The following is a 16,215-nucleotide window of genomic DNA, read 5'->3' as shown; positions in this document are numbered from 1 at the left end:
TTGGCTCAAGGCCTCGATTGTGGCTCAGCATGCATTGAGCTTTTGATGGCACATTTAGTTTGTGTCTGTGATATGAAACTGGAATAGTGGGCAAAAGACGAACGGTACACACGTTCTTCACGGGTTACCTTACCTACTCATCAGAGTGGGCTCGTCAATGTCGGCCCAAGTACCAGAGCTAATGAAGCGCTTTAGGGGTGGCCTCTTGGCTGCCATGTTCCTGTAAAGCGGTCGACACACATCCATGACATCCTTTCTTACAGTGCTGAGATGTGCACATTATTAGGTTTGAGTGATATAAAAACAATCAGTATGAAACCTCACCTGGGACCAAATGTCTACCTTAGTCATACAGTACCAAAAATTCTGTAGTTTTGTTATATTATTAGTAGCTCTACTGGTAGAAAATGATGCTGGCAAAACCAAGGTCATGGGTTTGCTTCCCAGAGAACACACATACTGATAAATGTATACAGTGCATTGAAATAATGCACTTAAGTCACTTTGGATAAAAATGTCTGCCAAATGACTAAATGTTAAGGTGTCACCTTAGCCATTTTTGAGATTTTAATAGCAACAGGGGACAAAAAGAAGGTGATTTGTTGACCATTTGCTCACAATTGCCTGTTCTTTTGCCAGTACTTACCATGGCGACCGACGGGAAAGTCTTTCTGCCTCTGTCTCTGCTGTGTCTTTGGGCTGTGAATTAAAACAGAGGTTGTTCAGATATTTCAATTCTCTTTGAGCAAAAGTATTTCTCTGTGACCCTTTAACAAACTGGACTCCTCACCATGTCAAAATGGGCATTTCCTCCAACGGTGCGGGGCAGAGTAGCTATACTAATGCGTCGGCTAGTGACCTTAGGGCAGAACACACAATCAAATTGAGTAAAATTGAGCTCTGTGAGACAATTCATAATATTAACTGGGTGCGTTTTCTGTGCCTTAACCCACTTTGAAAAGTTGTGCAGTTGACGGCTTTTTGTTCCTAAAATCATCTGCGAGCACAAAAGAAAACAATGAATTCAAGCAAACAGCCATTGTTGACAAGTAGATTCCATGCCATGTTTTTCACACTGTTTTTCAATTAAACACAAGGAAGAAAGGTTTTTAATCATTGTCACTATTTTTAGTACAACAATACAGTAGAAATAAACAACTTTTGATTTTAATGCCGCAAGGGGGCTTCAATATACGGTACAATGTGCAATTTAAACAGATTTAAGGTTTAAAAAGCTCATTCACAGAGATTAATTGTACATATTCATTCTAGCACCATTGATGCTACTCAAGTTTAAACCAGAGACACGGTTACAAAAAATATCTTTCTTAATGCTTTTGGACTAGCATGTCACAAGAAAAGGAAAGATTGTGGAACTAATGACATGGTTTTTGGGAAACATAATGGTAAAGAAAAACTGGAAAACTAAAATTAAAGTGTGTTATTTTGTATACGTTTTTTTATTTCAGATCGCCAGCAAAATCACCACAATCATATTCAATAAACCCTCCCTCAGCACCATTTTGTAATACTGTTGAGTGTGAACAGATTAAAAAAGAATGAAAAAGAGAAACGGATTCTATAATTTCATGTGTAATCTCAAGTCATCAGGCGGCGCTGGAGATACATGATCAGTAGTGGGCAGTCGTGTCTCATTCTATGAACAAACACTGATTTCTAACAGTTTAGTCAACCAGATAATACGAGCTGTGCTCATCTGTCTTTCATGTATGACATTGGGTTCGGGTTTGTAATTACTGAAAACTTAGGGCCACAAAAGTTAACATACGTGAAATTTAAGTTTAAAAGCTGTAACATTTAAAAAAAATTATGCCATGTGTAAAGTGATCACTTTCTTTATTGCATTTAGGTATATCTTAAAGTATTCAACAGCTAAATTTAAGACAACTTGATAATTATTTAAATTCTAAGAACGAACGACAACTTGTTAATAGCTCATCACATGATATATAGACATACAGTACTGTGTAAAAGCTTTAGGCACTTAGGAAAAATGTTGCATAGTGAGGATGTCTTCAAAAATAATGCCATAAAAATTTTCATTTATCAGTTAACATCATACAAAGTCCAGTAAACATAAAAAAGCTACATAAATTTTTGGTGCGACCACCTGTGCCTTAAAAACAGCCCCAATTCTCACCAGGTCACCTGGACACAGTTTTTCTTGATTGTTGGCAGATAGGATGTTCCAAGCTTCTTGGTGAATTCGCAACAGTTCTTCTATCAATTTAGGCTGTCTCAACTGCTTCGGTCTCTTCATGTAATCCCAGACTGACTCCATGTTCAGTGAGGGGCTCTGTGGGGGCCATAATATCTGTTGCAGAGCTCCCTTTTCTTCTATTCTATTCGCAAAAGGAATGTTCGGGAGTTTATGTAATGTATATTTCCTGTTGACACACTAAAGCTGAAAATATATATAACCATCTTAAGACAAATGTTTTTGTGAAACATCTTGTGACTTTGGCACAGTACTGTATATACATACAAATGGCCAAGGTAAGCATGCTTATCAAACTGAGTAAGCCAATCAGAAGCTCCTTCCTTCAGTCACGCCATCTGATAAGCTAGATTTGAGTTAAGTCAACACGTTCAAGTTCGCAAAACTAATGTGTTATTAAGCGCTAAAATGGATATCTGCAGTTTAGGTACTGACGACTTATGCCGATTGATTTCAAATAAAAAAAAATTAAGAAAGAGGTGCTATGGAAACTTCAAGCAGGCAACTTTTACAACAAAGTGAGAGATGTTCATTCAGACGGAGAGAAGCATGGATTTTGTGATCAAGCAAAGGGAAGTTAATATATTTATTAAAAATGTGTTTTTGATACTAGGTCATTGTTTCTGGTTAGTCAGAGGCTATGAAGTGGTGATCTGGCAGTCATGTCCTTCTTGTGTTATGTCTGTTTTATAGTTCAAACATTAGGGTGCAGTGCCTGTGATGTAATATGTAGGCCTGTAGACCGCCACGTCTACATTACATTTGCCTTGTGCATTCAGATTAAGATTGTGGTCTTTGGTGGTGACGATTATTTCATTGCTGCGGTCCATTCTAGTGGTTCTGAACTGTGGGAAGAATGATGTGTAAGGCCTAGGATGTTGAAACATAAAACCTGCTAGTAACTGGCAATCTTTTATTTTACTTTGTGTTGTATGAACTTTTGCACTATGCAACATTGCATAATTTAATGGACAAAAACATGCTCGGCTCAATATATGACAATATTTAATTTGTGTGATGAGCAATATTATGGTCCTAAAGTGAAAACAATTTGGTCAAGAAGTTTGCCACTGTCACACAATTGTTTAAATTGACTGGTGGGTTCCAAGTCAACGATTTACATCTATAATATTTCCGCAACAGTACTCTCCCGTATAATGTTATATTGATGAGGCTCTAAAATGTAAAGTATCAAAATGTTAGTGGCTTATTTTGAGTAGAGTTTAGAACCGGCAACACACTAATCTAGAAACTGGTTATTTTTGTGTTAGTTTATTTTCATCTTTTGTACTCTATATTTAAGTTTTTTTTTTTAAGCGATTATTCATGGAAAGGTATGATACCTGAAAGATGTCACTGAAATAAGTGTCCTGAGATCACTCACTGGGACAGTTCTAAACTCTGTAAATGGCAAATGAAATTGTGTCCGCGTGCTGTGGTCTCTGCCGCTTTCTGCAGGTCAATAATTTTGTGCGTACTCATAATATTGTAGTTGCAGAAAATTAAGGCTTAATGCCATTTTTATGCCATGTTGTTCATAACAGTAATCAGTTGAGGGTGCTATTTTGCTGCTGTTGTTTTCGACAACCATTTCTCTATGTCCATCTCAATAAAGCTAATTTGGTAACTTTGAAGTGCAGGGTTTTGGAATGAGGGGGCATGGCTAATCCAACAGCTCAGCTTGTTGAAATTCTAGAATGGCCAAAATCGCTTGGAGCACCTTTAAGTTTAACCAAATATAAAGTTTCTGTATACTATTACTGTACTAACTACTGCTTGCTGTTTCAGTTGATCTAATCAATCTTCCACCTGGTGGATATTGTGAGAAGCGCAACAAATTTATTTCAATTCCAAGAAATCCGCCAGATTCATCCTGTGCGAGATTGCATGATGGCTTGCGTGAAGGCCACATCTGTTTGTGTACAAATGAGCATTACCCCTCTCAGTGTGAGACCCAAAGGACCTCTCATTCGGTGTGAGGTTCTCCCTGAGCTCCAACAGCTCTGTATGCTCCTTGGTGTACATCCTCCTCAGGTTCTCCACATGCTGAATCATCACCTCCACTGCTTTACCCACTCTGCTCTCCTACACATACGAGGAACTTTGAGGTAAAAAAAGCAAGCTGCTGTGCTGATCTTGACTTAAGCAAGCTCATTTATCACTTGAAGAATCTTAATAAATCGGGAGACAACACTAACTTGATGAATGGCCCCAAGCATCTCTGAACGGCTAGACACTCTGGTCATGGACTGGATGAGGACCTCCAGATTCTTCTGCAAGCGATGGATGATCTCCATGGACTGGTTATCCTCCTCACACCGTGGAATCAGGGCCTATACAACACAATAGTTCCCAACATTTTAGTCAGATTAATTTCAATTACCTTTCCAGTCGTTTGTTATAACAGATTATGAAATGTAAAAAATCTATTTGATTCAGGCATTAGATTTTCAAATTAATCATTTAAACCATTTTGTGAAACATTAGACAATTTACTGAAAAGAAAAGAATGGAGTAAAAAAAAAAACTATTTGCTCATAAATCGAACATCACTGTGACTTGCAAAGCAAGTTTTTCTCTACACAAGAGCAATATCTAACTGATGAAATATTTAAGAGCAAAGCAAAACTAGAAAAATGTAAGTTGACTACAGAAATATCCATGGAATTTTCCAGGCTTGGAAAACACAATAAATTCCATGATATTTCCAGGTTATACATGAACCCTGTCTACAGAATTCGGACTTCATTACACCTTAGTAAGAATTTGCTTTTGTAAGATGAAAATGACGTTTTCTACACAGGAGAAAATTACTACACAGATGAGTCTGCCTGTGCAATGCAATTTCAGCTTGCATCGAGAAAATACAACCCTGAAATATACGCTCTAAATATATTTTCTAAAGAAACAACTGATTTCATGCTTGTACTAGCAGAGCGTGCATTAAATGACTCAAACCTGCAGTAAGCCTTGACAACTAGTCACTTCCTTGCGGACATTCTCCTCGGCTAGATCCCGAGACCGTTCCTCCATGCGGAGCCTCTTTTCTAAGGTGAAAATGTCACACTTGAAGCCTAGAGAAAGACGGTGGAACTCAGCCTGGAAGGAGAACACAATAAACACCTTAGAAACATTTTACATTGAGAGTCTAGAGAACCTGATTCTAAAGCCCAACTGCACAGTAAATATACATTAATGCATCTTTAAAATAGCTGAGACTAATAAGGCTATGTTACTTCATAATTGGTGATTTTTACACTGCATCCCTTGAGTTTTCATTATAATTTTAACTAATTCAACTACCAATATGAGGTTAGTTTAACTTGGTATAACACCATATTTAAATTTTCCCTGAAAATCAACATACAAACTGTAAAAAAAAATTGCAGATTCTAGGGGAGTCTAGTTATGAACTACCAACATATATTAAAAGGTCCATTTAGTAATTTTAAAATACTAAACAAAATTATGTACACTGACAAGAGACTGCAGTCATTCTGCTAGCTGCTTTATTAAACATGGAGCTGGACTGCCTAATGGCCACCAAGTTGAGATATCATGACCAGCCAAATACTACTTGCTATATCTCTGTTAACCCCCCTGTTATTGGACACTTTCACCGAATATATTATTTCAAGGATGACTGTGAATGGCACAATGTTTTGATGGCATATGTTACCAAAAACTATTGCATGCTGCTGCTGCATCCACATCACTAAATGTCAGTGTAAATGACAAGACAACTGCCATATTTTACAGCGGAACAATTACAGAGTGCACCTTTAAGATACCAAGACTCCATGCATAACAATCCCATTTCATATGTAGCCAAACAACAGGAACAAAACTTGAACGTTGTTAAACAGAAACACTGTCTACAAACTAAAATGGAATTAAGTCAATTGGCTGGAGTCAATAATAATATATAAAAACAAATAAAAACTCACCTCAATCTCTTTGTCACTTGGCGACAGGCTGCAGATAAAATGCACAGATCTCAGATTTATATGAACATGAATATGTGAATTGAGTCATGTAAAGACTAAACAGATTAAAACGTATGGATATCAAATCAGTACACAAAGCATTATAACCTGTTCTTCTCATCTTTGGTGGTGGAATCGCTGACATTTTCAGAGATGACAGATGAGTCACCTGAGGGATGGTGTGAGACATTACAGAGGAAAGACAAGATCTTGAAAGACAAGATCTTAAAAGGCACCATTTCCTCATCCTCATGCTGATCACTAGTATGACTAACTTCCGTGGAACTACAACCGTGGAACACCAAAATTTACAGTAAAAATTACAGTAGAAACTCCAAGCTGCTCTTTTCCATACAATGAAAGTTAATGGTGACCACAGTATTTAAGCAAGATTTTCTCACAAAAAGCCAATATGTGGCTTAAGACTTGAAATATAAATGCACAAGTCAAATTAACTACTTTTATGATACTGTCAAGGCTGGTTTATACTTCTGCGTCAAACCTAAGATGAAGGCTCCTCGTAGTGGCCAACATGGTGGTTTGCATTTATAGTTCTGCATTGGTGTGTCAACATCGTTGTGTGAAGCACTGTGAGGCAATGTAATTTGTGGATTCAAAAGTATTTATTAAATTACTGAAGCATTAAAAACGATTTCAATGTATGAAGTAATTAGGACCATATTTATTATAGATGTTGCCTGCAATGTAGAGAGAAAATATATCGGCATTGACAATGTGTTTGCTTTTGAGTGGCTTAAATAATATATACAAACTGTAGAATACTTTGATGCTCTGTGCTGAACAAACTATTAAAATTTGATAACTGCTTGCTTGACAAACAAACAATGGGTTGTTTTAAAGCTTAGAATCCTTACAATGCATTTAGGCAAAATAACCAATTCTTTACAAGTGCTTTTTTTAATTTGCTGATAAATTAGAAGAGTTCCGTTTTCATAATTTCTGAAATATGATTATTAGTGGTGCTTGCAAAGCATCACTATTGTAATCTCACATACTTATTAGTGGTGCTTGCAAAGCATCACTATTGTAATCTCACATACTTTGTACTCCGTACAAAACTTCGGCACCTAACTCGTCCCGCACCGTTTGGCGTACACCCACGAATGAGGTGTCAAATCGAACGGCCTATTGAGGACACGTGTGCTATGACTTTTATAAGCGACCGGGGGTACGGTTTTTACCCCAGGGGCAAAAAAGCAGCCGAAAAATCCCATAGACTTAACATTGCGTCAAACTTTGACGCGTCACAGCTCCGAGCGAGGATGTCGCAGAAACGTGTGATTTGCCACATTTGAAGAGGCTGGCAGGCTCTGTAAGAGCATACCTCAATATGGGGTAAATTTTGCACCCCTGGGGGGCAGAAGCCACCCAAAGTTGCCCCCATTGACTTACAATGGTGTAGGATGGCCCATGAAATGAAATTGCATAGGGATTTTGTATTGAACATAGCTCTTGATCACAGTGTCATAGAGACAAGCGGGCAGGCTCATTTTACTCAGACGATCAATCAGTCTCTCGGGATCATTGTGAAGCTATCAAGCCACGCCCTAGCAACAATTTAAAGCACCTTAGCAACAAGTCCCATAGACTTCTAATGAAACACATCAAAGGGATATCTACGGATAGAAGTGTCATAGAAACACAAGGGTGGTCTCGTTTCACTAGGGACAACAAACAGCCAATCATGAATCACCTCAACACTTCCTAGCCCCTCCCTAGCAACCATTATCGAGCACCTTAGCAACCAAAATCCATAGAGGGATATCTTCCATTCTGAATGTCACAGAGGCATGGGAGTTGGTTTATATCATTCATACTGACAAGCAGCCTTTGGAGATTCATGATTGGTAGCTGCCAAGCCACTCCCTAGCAACTAAACAGAGTACCCTAGCAACCGAGTAACAAATCACGTATTTCTGCACCAGAAAATCGTACAGACTTCCGGGTTGAATTATTTCAACCAGGATGGCAAGGACACTTCATTAGTATCACTATGGTGACTGCCTAGCAACCAGATGGGGTTACCCTAGCAACCGAGCAACAAATCATATATCTCTGCACCAGAAAACACTACAGACTTCCGGGTTGAAGTATTTCACTCAGGATGGAAAGGAGCCATGTATTGTATTACCTTGGTAACTGCATAGCAACCACACGGGCTTACCCTAGCAACCGAGTAACAAATCGCATATTTCTGCACCAGCAAATCATGATGATGCAGAAATGATGATGTTGATTTATTTATGACCGTGATTTTTGTTCTTTTCAAGTTACAACAAGCTGTTTGACGAGTTTTGCTACGGCAAGCACCACTCACATTTTCTTCAGGAAATGTACCCATCTAGTTTACTATACAGTTTACCATTAAACATACGGTCAAAACATAATACTGCTTTGAAAGGTCTTGATTAGAAGTATTGTTTCATTCACATATCAGATATATATTGGATTAAAGACCAGGGAAGAAAGCAGGGAAGAGTTTTTAAGTTGTAAACGGTGGATACGATGCATAGATAAAATTATATTGGAGAAAATGTGACGCTACCTCAGAAAATGTCTTTGTTACCAGAGACCGTCCCACAGCATGGCAAAGTGGACCATTGTGGTCTGAGTCGCCACACGTGTGGTTACATTTTTGAAGAGGTGCATGCCAGTAGGTTTGACGCAGAAGTATAAATCAGCCTTTATGGTGCTTTTTTGGTGCTTTACAGCCCCTGGTCCATCTGTATATACTCTCAATGTACAAAACAATGCAACTTGGACATTCTGCTAAACTTTGAATGACATGAGGATGAGTAAATGCCATAAAATGTATTTGTAGGTGAACTATCCCTTTAAATACAATTTGAAGTGAGAGAGAGTCAGACAGGTAGAAAGTGAGACAGTTTCACCTTTTTCTGTGGCGACTGAAGCCTCACTGTCCTCTTGTGTTTTTTGCTCCTCAATGGCTTCCATACTGTGGGTCTTTTCCTGAAAGAGGAGCATTTAGTTCAGGAATAGTTTGTTCTGGTCCCATGCAACCATATACACCTTTAGTACACCTAAACTTGTACTTTACACAAAGTATCAGATGACAAGCCAAGAATGTAAATTAAAGGTGCAGTATGTAAGATTCAGAAACCCTTGTTATTAATGACACTTGTGGCCATTAAGTGAACTGCAGCCAGCTACCTGTTGCTTGTGCTTGTGCACACACTCCATAGGGACGCAAGCAAGCAAGCAAGCATCGACCAAAACAATGACGTAATGTTAACAGGATTCACCGGCATCATGCTGACAGATGAGGTAGCATAATTAAAATTACACAGTTATGAATGTTTTACTACAAACTTTGAGACTAAACAAAAACTACTTATCAGCTTGCACAGCATACTGATACACACATACAGCTACATACTACCGAACTATACCAGACAGTTTACAGTTATGTTGCACTATTGTAAGTTTTGTATGTCATATGTTGTACTATGAATAAGAAACCAGAGTATTTGCTTAAGTTTATCCTGTATAACTTACCAAGTATAAAGAGAAGATAGTTGAAATGATTTGAAAGTTACAAAACAAGGTAGCTTGCAATTCGTGATAGCAGGAAAGATCAAGTTAGCTAAAATTACACGGATCAATCCTTATAGCACTATTTTTCACACGCTTTGCAACTACGTAAGCTTACCAGTCCAATAAGAAGAATGCCAATTCAGGGTCGGAACGAAGGTCCCTCCAGGAATCAAATACCCTGCCGATGTTCACTCTAGTTTTTGCTCGACCATGATCACGTTTCCGCTTAGCCATGCAGGATTCAGTAGATAAAGGTTTTTGGGGTTTTTTTTTGGGCTTACTCCGATTTTGTTAGGAGTCAGTGTTGTGCTGGGATCAGATGTTTGCTGGATTCCATCTCTAAGATAACATTACCTAGTGTTGCAGTTTGTTGTCGCTGTTGAATAGCGCAAGAGAAGCTATTACTGTGAACATAAACGTCACATCCTTTGTAGGTAACCTAGGAAGTCCGGGAAGGGCTAATTTTGTAAGTTGCATTACAAGCCGTTCACACACTGGCAAAAAAAAATATTACATATTGCACCTTTAAGAAGAAATTATTTTCCTTGACAGTACAAATAAAATGAAAGTATCTTTGAATTATCAGGAACACCAGGTAGGACTACATTCTCTTGGTTTTTGTTTAATTTTTTTATGATTAAACGTACAGTACTGTATGAGTATTTCATACCTTCTTGAACTTGTTAATCAGAGGTAGGGTGTCTTTATTGGAGCCTTGCGCAGCAGTGACTGTTGGAAGATTACCCTTATTGACAATGGGGTCAAGGGTTACATCATTTGTCTTGTCAAATTGATCCTTCGTTTGGTGAGCTGTGGTGGCGGCTGGGTTTGATCCAGGTGTGGTCACTGTACCTTCAGGCTTGTTTTTGTCTGCAGAGGGGGAAAGCGAGAGAGAGAGAGAGAGAGAGAGAGAGAGATCCAGAGTTATTATAGGCACATCCTTCATTGCTACAGTGTCAATGGGTAAAGTCTCTTCCAAGTTTATTTCCTTCTACCTGGTGAGTTCAAACCCACTGCCTCAGGAACAGCCTCCTCTTCCTCCACTACTGGCAACAAGAGACTCCTAAACACACAAACAAATGTAAAAAAAAAAAAAAGGATAATTAATGGCATTAAAGTAATTATGCAAACATGAAAATGGTCTCATGTCTTTTCAAATGTGTGTAGTTGTTCTTATTTCTTCCATGGACCACAAAAGGAAAAGTTGTGCAGAATATTGGGGATTGACAACCTCAAGTCACAAATCACTCTTTATTGTATACAAATAAAAAAAAAAGGTTATTTTTGTACGGAAGGAAGAAAGTCATACAGTACAAGTTTGAAATGACATGAGGGTGAGTAGATGATGAAAATATATATTATATATTATTATTTTTTTATTTTATTTTTTTTTGGGGGGTGAACTATCATTTTAAAATGTACTGAATGCCATATGGAATGCCTCTGTTCAGAAGCCCCTATGATTCAAGAGTCTAATGAATGATCAGGTATACTCAAGCTATGTAAATAGAACATACTCACCTCTCAGATTTTGCAGACACTTCAGAAAGCTTGCCCTCACTCAGTCTCTACAGAAGACAACAACATGGTATTAATGACCCAGTGACACACTCTGAACAGCAACACATACACACACTTCTGAAAACTACTGTCATTTGCAAAGCATCATACACAACATGGCTCCATACCTGTCCCATGACATGCCGGATGAAATATGAGAGGTATACTCTGATACAAAGAGATAGATGTGCTAGATTCTTACATAATGTGTGTGAGAGCCCTACAGCTGGCTGAGAGAGTGAGAGGGAGTGTGAGAGAGAGAGAAAGAGAGCATGAAAGCAAGGGAAAATGAGCGCAAACAAGAGAGTTAGAGAGAGAGGGTGGTACGGACAGGAAGAGAGAGAGAGAGGGAGGGAGAGAGCACTTGTACTGTCAGAGTTCATAGAAGTGGGAGTGAAATCCAGCAGGGCAACACTATACTTGTTGCAAACATACTGATGGAAAACCACACACAGCCACGGCACGGAGCAAATAAATTTCTTAGCAAACAATGGTATGAAGTAACACCTTCACAAATGAATGTTCCAGGTTTATTACAAGTTAAGCTCAATCGACAGCATTTGTCCAACAGAAATGTGGCTCATCACTCATACAGTAAATTTTTTATTACAAAGAAATTAAATAAAAATAACGCTATTACAGTAAGGCACTTACACTACAATGGTAGTGAATGGAGCCAATCCATAAACATAAAATACACATCGTTTCAAAAGTATAGCCACAAGATGTGAACATTATACAGGTTGAAATGGTTTTGCTGCTAAAATCACTCACCTTGTATGTCTAAAGTTATGTTGAATATTTCAACTTCATTGTCATGACGACATAATGCAGATGAACCCTATAATCTGATTAACGCCAGTACATTCCTGTTTTTACTCACATTAAAACCATGGTAACACTTATAATGTTTATGTATTGTGGTTATACTTTTAAAACAGTGTTATGGGCTGTTAATGGACTGGCCCCATTCACTACTATTGTAAGTGCTTTACTGGAACCACAATTTTTGCTTTTTTAAATAATCGAGTCTAAATAATTTCCTGTTGTAATCAACATTTTGGCACAAATGCTGCTGACCGAGCTTAAAGGGATAGTTCACCTAAAAATTTAAATTCCCTTATCATTTACCCACCCTTATGCCATCCCTTATGTGTACGACTTTCCTTTGCTGAAAATAAATAAATAAATAAATCCAAATGCTCCAAAAAGAAGATAAAGTCAGCATAAACATAATCCATAAGAATCCCGTTGTATAATCTATGTCTTCTGAAGCAATCAAGTTGTTTTTGAATGAGAACAAACCAAAATGTAACTCCTTTTCACTGTACATCTTGACACCAGTCTCATGTAAATCATGATTTCAAACTCGAATACACTTCCTAGCGCCATCTAGCTCCATGAGCGCACGTCAAGCACTATGAAGTGTAATCGAGCTTGAAATCATTTTTGTGTCTAGAGACTGCACTGGCAAGATGTACAGTGAAAAAAGGAGTTATATTACATTCTGTTCTCACCCAAAACCATCTGAATTGCATCTGAAGACACCACGTTTACATGCATGCAGGAGTAAGGAGTATGCCGCATATACGGTGCATGTAAATGAGAACGCTGCTGTCTCATGATTCGCCGCTTTCTCGCAATAACCCGCTTTCTGGTGTCCATGTAAACGTACTCACTGACTAAATTACTGGAGTCTTAAGGATTACTTTTATGCTGCCTTTATCTTCTTTTTGGAGCTTCAATGCCTGGTCACCATTCACTTGCATTGTATGGACCTACAGAGCTGAGATATTCTTCTAAAAATCTTTGTCTGTGTTCCGCAAAAGAAAGTCACACACATCTGGGATTGCAAGAGGGTGATTAAATGATAAGAGCATTTTCATTTCGGGGTGAACTTTCCCTTTAACTTCTACTCAACCTGGAACATTCTTTAACTGCTTTAACTATTCCCCATCTAGCAATACCTGGATTTCCTGACTGGGATCATCAAAGTCTTGTCACATTTTGTTATCTAAAGCAGCCAGCTTCTCTGTATTCATATCTGACTTGTGCACAATCAGTGACAAACAAATATATCAGATATTTGTTAGGGATGCACCAATTTATCACCCAAACATCGGTATCGGACGATATTCACCTTGTTGACTGCCATCGGCCTATTGGCAAATACGATGTCATTCACCGATGGCAGTGGCAGGATGTTTATCAGTTTATATTAGGGCTGACGATTTAACGCGTTAATTCAGTGCGATAAATTTGACTAAAAATGATGCGTTAAAAATAATTAACGCATTTAAACGCAATGCCCCCCGGACCATAATAAGGAAGAGTCCTGAGAAATGCAAGCTTGTAGTACCACCTGTATACAGAGGGCAGTAAGTGAAATTTCAGCTGTATGAGCAACGCTCAACGCAGTTTATACAGTGAAGAAAAAATCTTCAGTAGGCAGAACAACACGTTCTTGCGTTGAAAACACTTGAAGGAGCGCAAATGCAAACTAAGGGATCTCAAGATGTGTTTGAATTATTAAACTATATTTAACTTGAAACAGTGACCTAAACATTTTATGTTTATGATGCAATGCACCCAAGACACTACACAAGCATGTCTGACGCTGGATTGAGATGGTACAAAATTTGGAAATTAACCATAAATATTTAATCACGAAAAAATTTCCTTCAAACTTATAAGTACTACCTCACCAATTATTTTCTTGTAGAGAGATTTAATTGTGATTTTGGATTTGTTCCTATTCGACTTGTTTATGGTCTGATTTCTGCAAGATTGTTAGAGATCATATTATTCCCAGCTTTCAACTTTGTTTTGAAAATGTTTTATTTGTTTTTTTTACTATGACATGTCTCTTCAGAAGGAATATTATTTGATTCAATGTTCTGCTTTTGTTGGCAAAGTTTAGTATTCATAAAAGTATGGTGGTTATAAACCATTAGATTTAATTTTTAATTCAGAGGTTCAGCAATACCTAAGAACAATTTCCAATTTGAGTAACAAGAAAGCTGTAAAGTGTATTGAAATATGTAAACAATTTGATATTTTTATTAAACTATTTATTTACCTTTTTGTTGTTGTTTGTTTTAATATACCTCTTGGCTCTAGATATAAAATTTTGTAAGCATTAATAAAAATAAATCTCTTATGCAGGTGTAAAATGATGGGTCCTTAAACAAGCACTCATAATAAATCTCCAACTGACTGACAAATTCACTTGTGAAATGGATTGCTGTGAACTGTAAATATCACTGTAAACTGTAAAGCCGCTTTTTGTATTGTCTTATCAATGATTAAGAATGTAATGCATTTTAATTATCTGAATATTTTATATATATATATATATATATATATATATATATATATATATATATATATATATATACACGTTGGTTACTTATGGTCGACTTGGACAACAGTTGCCTACCCAGCTGCAGATTCGGAGAAGATCCAACAGGTGGTCCTATAGTACAGCGCCAAAGCATTAAATTCTGGTGACTTTGAGATAAGCATTTATTTATTTTCTCGAGTATAAGTAGCATTCATGTAACTATTGGCTAAAGCAGTTCTTACAGTAACCGTTCTGAAAGATGCTTTTTCACGCTTAAAAAAGCCAAACGCACCACAACACAGAGCAGAACGCAGGAGTTTCGAGACGCGTTTTTATAAGTTGAAGATGTTCAAATTGAAAACATCTGCGTTTGGCAGTGTCTAAAAATGCTGTGCTCTCATAAGAAATGCTAAAAACACAATGAAACGTGATGCAGTTGTCAAAATTCAATTGTAGTGAATGTTTACATGGATGATTGAAAAACAGCACGAACAATTTCAGTTTGAACAGCCCCTTGTTCACATGACACAACACTAGTTGAAGTTTCTGAAATGTACTTCTTAAAAAGACAGCAGGTAAATATGCAGTGTATCCAGCACTGTATTCGTAAATATCCAGAAGCTGTTTTACTGTGTGAAAAACCTCTCCAAATGATTCAGTGAGAGAGCACTCTGAACGAATTGTACTGAATCACGAATCAATTCAGACAATTTTGCAAGCCTGTTTGGCCAATTCACTGAAAAGAACCAACTCAAAAGAATTATTCATTTGCAAATTGGCATTGCTAGTTCTTTTAGACCCAACAGAAATACGGGGCACATTTCATTATTGGTGAAATATTCTGAGAGTAAACATTTCTCAGGTCAGTCGGAGCGTTCATGGTATGCACAGTGCGTACAGCTGCAGGCACCACTGGGCGCTCGCTTGCAAAATATGGGAAGGTATTCCCAAGAAGACAATTTTTGTTTTGTAAAGAGGCCCATGTTCAGCTCCATGTTTCAACATACTGCAAGTTTGTGCTTAATGGAACACTAAAACTTTTTATTCTGTAGATAAAGATACCCCTTATTTATGTTTCTATTTATCTTTTATTCCTTTTATAATCACTTTTAGATTTAAATTTATGTTTCACAAAAAAAAATTTGTTCGGCTATGTACTGAAATTCTTCACATTGAGTAGGCAGATGTAGGCAGGCAAAAAAGGCTCTTGAAAAAAGAAAGAAACTTTGTCATGCAAAAGAAGTTTATATTAAATGTTGTTTCATAAATTTGTATGATTGAATTTTTGCTCAAACATATGATGTAGGGCTCATTTATAAAAACAGCTAATTTATTTTTATAATGAAGATTTCTTTAAATCACTGGCACAAAAGTGGGATTATTAAAAAACTGTAATCGGCCAAATTGTTATTTTAAACATCGGTATCGGTCAAGAATTTCACAATCGGTGCATCTCTAATATTTGTCCATTTTGATACAATATGCATCTGTCGATAACTGTTGCTTGGCTC

General features: G+C 37.4%; 1 protein-coding gene across 1 annotated transcript in view; it reads right to left on the bottom strand.

Moving 5' to 3' along the window:
* Nucleotides 1-16,215, bottom strand: part of LOC127637468 (inositol 1,4,5-triphosphate receptor associated 2-like) — a 42,267-nt gene that overhangs the window by 4,117 nt on the left and 21,935 nt on the right. Inside the window, exons 23-35 of the mRNA XM_052118557.1 lie at nt 11,323-11,369; nt 10,797-10,864; nt 10,472-10,671; nt 9,138-9,216; nt 6,334-6,394; nt 6,187-6,214; nt 5,198-5,338; nt 4,438-4,572; nt 4,177-4,324; nt 954-997; nt 791-859; nt 647-699; nt 134-220 (exon numbers count right to left, since the gene is read on the bottom strand). Coding sequence (XP_051974517.1) covers nt 134-220; nt 647-699; nt 791-859; nt 954-997; nt 4,177-4,324; nt 4,438-4,572; nt 5,198-5,338; nt 6,187-6,214; nt 6,334-6,394; nt 9,138-9,216; nt 10,472-10,671; nt 10,797-10,864; nt 11,323-11,369 — 1,160 coding nt within the window. The remainder of the gene's footprint in view (nt 1-133; nt 221-646; nt 700-790; nt 860-953; nt 998-4,176; nt 4,325-4,437; nt 4,573-5,197; nt 5,339-6,186; nt 6,215-6,333; nt 6,395-9,137; nt 9,217-10,471; nt 10,672-10,796; nt 10,865-11,322; nt 11,370-16,215) is intronic.

The sequence above is a fragment of the Xyrauchen texanus genome, chromosome 45 (assembly GCF_025860055.1).
Source record: "Xyrauchen texanus isolate HMW12.3.18 chromosome 45, RBS_HiC_50CHRs, whole genome shotgun sequence".
Taxonomy (NCBI): domain Eukaryota; kingdom Metazoa; phylum Chordata; class Actinopteri; order Cypriniformes; family Catostomidae; genus Xyrauchen; species Xyrauchen texanus.
The sequence above is the reverse complement of the archived record's forward strand: the minus strand, read 5'-3'. Positions and strand labels throughout refer to the sequence as shown.